Source organism: Notothenia rossii, assembly GCF_949606895.1.
Source record: "Notothenia rossii genome assembly, chromosome: 8".
Taxonomy (NCBI): Eukaryota; Metazoa; Chordata; class Actinopteri; order Perciformes; family Nototheniidae; genus Notothenia; species Notothenia rossii.
The window spans coordinates 7161076-7166654 of NC_136906.1; the positions used below are offsets into that span (position 1 = coordinate 7161076).

At 43.8% G+C, this 5579-nt stretch overlaps 1 protein-coding gene across 1 annotated transcript; it reads right to left on the minus strand.

The window, feature by feature from the left end:
- Positions 1-832: 832 nt before the first annotated feature.
- LOC307015683 (actin, cytoplasmic 1) lies at positions 833-5252 on the minus strand. The gene is made up of 6 exons (XM_079644467.1): positions 5097-5252; positions 3449-3578; positions 2907-3146; positions 2049-2487; positions 1756-1937; positions 833-1647 (listed from the first exon to the last, which is right to left on the minus strand). The coding sequence occupies exons 2-6, from the start codon at positions 3569-3571 to the stop codon at positions 1504-1506; spliced, it is 1128 nt and encodes a 375-aa protein (XP_079500593.1). The 5' UTR covers positions 3572-3578; positions 5097-5252; the 3' UTR covers positions 833-1503.
- Between the last annotated feature and the right edge of the window lie 327 nt (positions 5253-5579).

Sequence of the window (5579 nt, forward strand, 5' to 3'; positions counted from 1 at the left end):
TGATTACATTTGTCCATATTCCCTTAAAAAAAAAAAAATGCAAGTAATTGTGCATCCCTACAGTTCAGTATGTTTGGAGTTGTCAGGTTTTGAAAGCACCTTCATACCCTGTAAACTGAATATGTACTTATGTAAGTTCCAGGTTAAAGTCCAAAATCCTTCACTGCTAACAGGATTTTAAGAGGCCCTGAGGGGAGACAAAGCTACAGAAGTCAGCAGGCTACTGAATGCTGTTTTGTGGAATAAATCCAAATGACTGCCTGTAATGGCATCTAAATATTACACGTGTATAGTGTCATCATCTTTGTATTGTGACTCACTGGTTCATTAATGTATTAACCCAATAAGCAGATACCTATAGAATACAATCAAAATGGTTATGCCTAAAAAGGTGATCCGACCACTTTGAGTTTGACACATGGTTCTATAGAGACTGAAAAATCTGGATTTTCAAGTGTTAAGGATTCAAAGTAATCTATATTATAGAGATTTTAGGTCAGTCAATATACTTTTAATCATTGAAGTTAACCTGTGTCTTGACTGGAATTCTGCCATTTAACAAGTAAATGACCTGTATTAAAGGCCATTTTAAATTCTTTATTTCACTAGTTTAAAAATGTGCTAGAACCTTTACTGCTGCATTAATGACGATAGAACATTTTTAATATCTGGTTCATCTTCCTACAACGTGTTTATATACCTCTCGGATTTTCCTGCAAGAACCATCAACCATCTTGTGTGCCTTTCAAATGTTCTTTTAGCTTTTCAATAACAGTTGGCAGTCACATTCACCTTGAAATAAACTCATTTAATGGAAGACAAGAGTCAGACGTCATGTCGGAACACATGTGCACTTTATTGGGATTGTTTAGTCAGTGTACAGGTTGGCCCCACTGGTCTGGCACCCCATGTTACCCCATCACTGAGAGACCCCTTTGCCCCACCACCCCAGGGAATGAAACCTCCATCAGGGGGAAGAGGTCACGACTGGGTTTTGCATAACAAAAACAAAAAAAATTAAACAGGACCAAGATATTTTTAAGGCTGAAAGTACAAAAAACCCAGACATAATTTACATACAAGCGATACTACAACCATGTTTAAGTATGCGCCAACCACTGGGCAGCCTTCACAGAGGCGAATACGTGTCTGAACAATGCAGTTAACATTTGGAATCATGTGTCTGAACAATGCAGTTAACAAACATTTGGAATGACTCAAAAGAAAAAAACAAAAATGTACATTTTTTTTTAAGTCCCCAGATGCAACTGCAGAACCCTGGGGTGATTTTTTTTTAACCTAGCCAAAACATTACTGTCTCCTTCATCGTTCCAGTTTAAAATCCTGAGTCAAGCGCCAAAATAACTGAAGCCATGCCAATGAGTTGGTCGTCTAGGCTCTGCGCCTGAGTGTGTATGAGAAATGTGTGTGTGGTTGTTTTGCACAGAGCTGAAGTTGTTGGGCGTCTGGTTGGGGAGGGGGAAGGAGGAACAGTCTGTTTTTTTAGAAGCATTTGCGGTGGACGATGGAGGGGCCGGACTCATCATACTCCTGCTTGCTGATCCACATCTGCTGGAAGGTGGACAGAGAGGCCAGGATGGAGCCTCCGATCCAGACAGAGTATTTACGCTCTGGTGGGGCAATGATCTGCAGAGAGACAAGGGGAAGATGCATGAGACACCATTTCTTTTTGCATTCATCTGACTCAAACAGAGCAGTATGTTACTCTGCTGGCTGGGCAGAGGCTCAGCTCACCTTGATCTTCATGGTGGATGGGGCCAGGGCGGTGATCTCCTTCTGCATCCTGTCAGCGATGCCGGGGTACATGGTGGTACCTCCGGACAGCACGGTGTTGGCGTACAGATCCTTACGGATATCGACGTCACACTTCATGATGCTGTTGTAGGTGGTCTCGTGGATTCCGCAAGACTCCATACCTGAGGGCAGAATCAAAACACTGGTTAGCAAGTGTAACTGCAGGATAACTAGAAGGGGTTTTTCTTTATTTTTAGGGATGAAGTGCAGGTTATGTTAAGTTGGTAACTAACCGAGGAAGGATGGCTGGAAGAGAGCCTCTGGGCAACGGAACCTCTCGTTTCCGATGGTGATGACCTGACCGTCGGGAAGCTCGTAGCTCTTCTCCAGGGAGGAGGAGGAGGCAGCGGTGCCCATCTCCTGCTCGAAGTCCAGGGCGACGTAGCAAAGCTTCTCCTTGATGTCACGCACGATTTCCCTCTCAGCTGTGGTGGTGAAGGAGTAGCCACGCTCTGTCAGGATCTTCATGAGGTAGTCTGTGAGGTCGCGGCCAGCCAAATCCAGACGGAGGATGGCGTGGGGCAGGGCGTAACCCTCATAGATGGGCACTGTGTGGGTCACACCATCACCGGAATCCATGACGATACCAGTGGTACGACCAGAGGCGTACAGGGACAGCACAGCCTGGATGGCGACGTACATGGCGGGGGTGTTGAAGGTCTCGAACATGATCTGTAGAATGAAAAGAGAACATGTTAATAATCAACCACAATAAAAAGTACTTAACTTCTGTGGCCACTGCACTCACTACATGCATTATTGTGTGAGGCTAAGATTAAAGTTAGTAGAGAAACAAAGTGCAGAAAGTCATCATTCCTTCACACTTGTGCATGTCAGATGTATGTTAAAGTAGTGCTGATTTAATAACTCCGCTACATAGGTGCAGATAAGGCACACAGTCAAGAGAGACCTGTTGATGATAGATCATCTTATAGGAGAGAAGTCCTGGAGGAGAGGGGGAGGAAGGAGCAGGTGAGAATGGAATGGAGAGGGAAACCCAGGAAGAAATGAGGCTACCAGTTAAATAGCTAATAATACTGGATAAGCTAATTATGCTACATTCTGTGTGTGCTAAAGTTAAGGGTGTGTACCTGGGTCATCTTCTCCCTGTTGGCTTTGGGGTTCAGGGGGGCCTCTGTGAGCAGGACGGGGTGCTCCTCGGGGGCAACTCTCAGCTCGTTGTAGAAGGTGTGATGCCAGATCTTCTCCATGTCATCCCAGTTGGTCACAATACCGTGCTCAATGGGGTACTTCAGGGTCAGGATACCCCTCTTGCTCTGGGCTTCATCACCAACGTAGCTGTCTTTCTGGCCCATACCGACCATCACACCCTGGAATCAAGACATCAGAGATAGTTAGATTATATATTCTGCACTAAAACATGGATATACATACAGTTTTACAGTTGTATTGCTTTGCATGTCTGTTTACTTCTATATCAGATATATATATATCTATATATATATATCTATTTGTACTTATTTAGGTCTTTACTGCAACACATGAATTTCCCCTATAGGGACTGATAAAGGATCATCTTGTGTACTGATAGACTGGCTGGTTATAAATCTCATATGCAAATGCTTATCAAGTCTACATTTCCTCTCTATTCTTTTGGAGCTCAATGCCTCACCTGATGTCTGGGGCGACCGACGATGGAGGGGAAGACAGCACGAGGAGCGTCGTCTCCGGCGAATCCGGCTTTGCACATACCGGATCCGTTGTCAACAACCAGTGCGGCGATTTCATCTTCCATGGCTGAACTGTTGAGGAAGAAGAAACGGTTAAGTATCAATTGCAATATGGCACTACTATTAAAAACAGTAGTATTAAGAACCAAAACTAACTGGAATTGACAAATATATTTGAAATATCACCTATTATTTGAGTTTTACTTTATATGTGTACCCCTGATCTCAACGTTTGTGTATTAGTAATGTTCATACGTTTTCTTGAGAAAAAAAAAACAGTCACAAGTCTCACTTCCGCTTCCTGACACTCACTTCCTGTTACAAACTAGTTAGAGTTAACTATATTTGCCACTAGGTGGAGCCCGTGCGCCACATTCCGAGCGCCAGACAAAAGGAAGTGGCTCTGCATTCTGGTATTACCATATAAGGACATGGCTCGGTTTTGAGCAGCTTTGCGGCTACCGGCGCCATGGCAGGCAGCCAGAGAGTACGGCAAGAAAAAAGGAACATTCGACATTATGAGACCCGGGGCCGAGCGACCACTCCCTACCGGTTCACTACAGTTTAAATTCCGCCCCCCCCCTCCCATTGTTGCTTAATTAAAAGTAGTTTTAATGGCCACCAGAATATATTTGATTCACTGCGTCATACTCAGTGCCCCTCTGACACGACTGCGTACTGTAAAGTCTACATTTTTCACTCAACCGTTTTTAATTGGCAGTAAAAAAAAAAATCTCAAGTTTAATAATGAACTCATGTTGACTCATGAATGACTGCATTTCATGAAGGCCACGCCTTTTTAACTGTGCATGATTTGTCATCCCCATTTCCTCTTTTTCTCATGTGCAAGTTGGAAGGACATGAACTACTTGCGTAATAAGACTATACAACCAATCAATTAATCAGTGAATGCCCTTTTTCTTGCAGGGCCCAAAATTATTGGCCTCCATTAAGAGGAAGCCTCAATACAACGACGGTAAAGTGGATTGCTACACGCCCAGGAAGTGGAAGCAAAGTGTCCAAGGAAAAAATAGTTTTATCTCAAAGTTTTAAAATGGCAACAGTTGTAAGTCTGAAGGGCGGTGATAGCATGATGTGGCTATGCTACTATGCTAAAGTAGGTCACACCCCGCCGCATCAGGCGCACAAAGGGAGCAGCCGGGATCCAGACGACCCTCAACTCAAACCCCCTTTTTCAAAGCTGGGAAATGTTAAAGTAAGCCAGCCAACAGGAATACAAAAGAAACTCAATTACACTGTGAAACCACAATTAACTCCCAAGGTAACATAAAACCGGCTTCAACCATAAAGCACCTGCGAGAACCACGAGTCTGCGGTGTGTGGCAATCGCTACTGCGTATTCTCAGCCATGCAAAAATGTAGGTGTCTTTTAATATTACTTTTTTAAATCCTTAAGTTTAATTAGCAGTACAGTTGGTGCATGACAGGACAAAGACCTCGTGGTGCCTGCCATTTTTCCACCATTCAAAATGACACATTTAAAACAATTGCGTTAAAAAACAATGCCATCTTTCTTTAAATACAAGTTTCAAAAAGTATTAATATGGAAGTAATGTTTCAGTCTCTTACCTTTTTGGGTGGGGGGGCTTTTCGCTTTAAGGGAACCGGGTTTCAGGCAAATGATATCCCGCACAAGTGTGTGACGGCGCTCAGAGTGAATCCGTTAACTGAGGGTGCGGGTTTTTATACTGCGTCAGTTGCCCGGCTCAAGCCATATAAGGTAAACTTTCGGAATGGCGGCCTCTGATTGGTCCGGCGTCACTCACTAGGGCACGTCGCGTAGCTCACACTGTGGTGCACTGGAGAGAGAGGGGAGGCGATAACAGCAAAAGGATTGGAGAAATAAAAAGGGAAGGGATTGATGCTGTGAGGCCTAGTAAAGCCCTAATCTCTTGATATACTGTTTTATATGCAGGTTAAATGATGTATAAACTTTTACAAGGGTGGAAAATATCTGCTTAACCCTCATGTCGTGTTCGCTTCTCCCCCCCTTACTTTGGGGTCAAATTTGAACGGTGTGTTTGAACTGCCCTTACATTAACACAAAAATCA

Bases quoted from the DNA above. Each gene is read 5' to 3' on its own strand.
- LOC307015683 (XM_079644467.1), bottom strand. From the start codon at position 3,571: ATGGAAGATGAAATCGCCGCACTGGTTGTTGACAACGGATCCGGTATG. The intron at 3,147-3,448 runs GTGAGGCATTGA...TCTTGATTCCAG, and splicing joins TCGGTCGCCCCAGACATCAG to GGTGTGATGGTCGGTATGGG. The intron at 2,488-2,906 runs GTACACACCCTT...TTCATTCTACAG, and splicing joins ACAGGGAGAAGATGACCCAG to ATCATGTTCGAGACCTTCAA.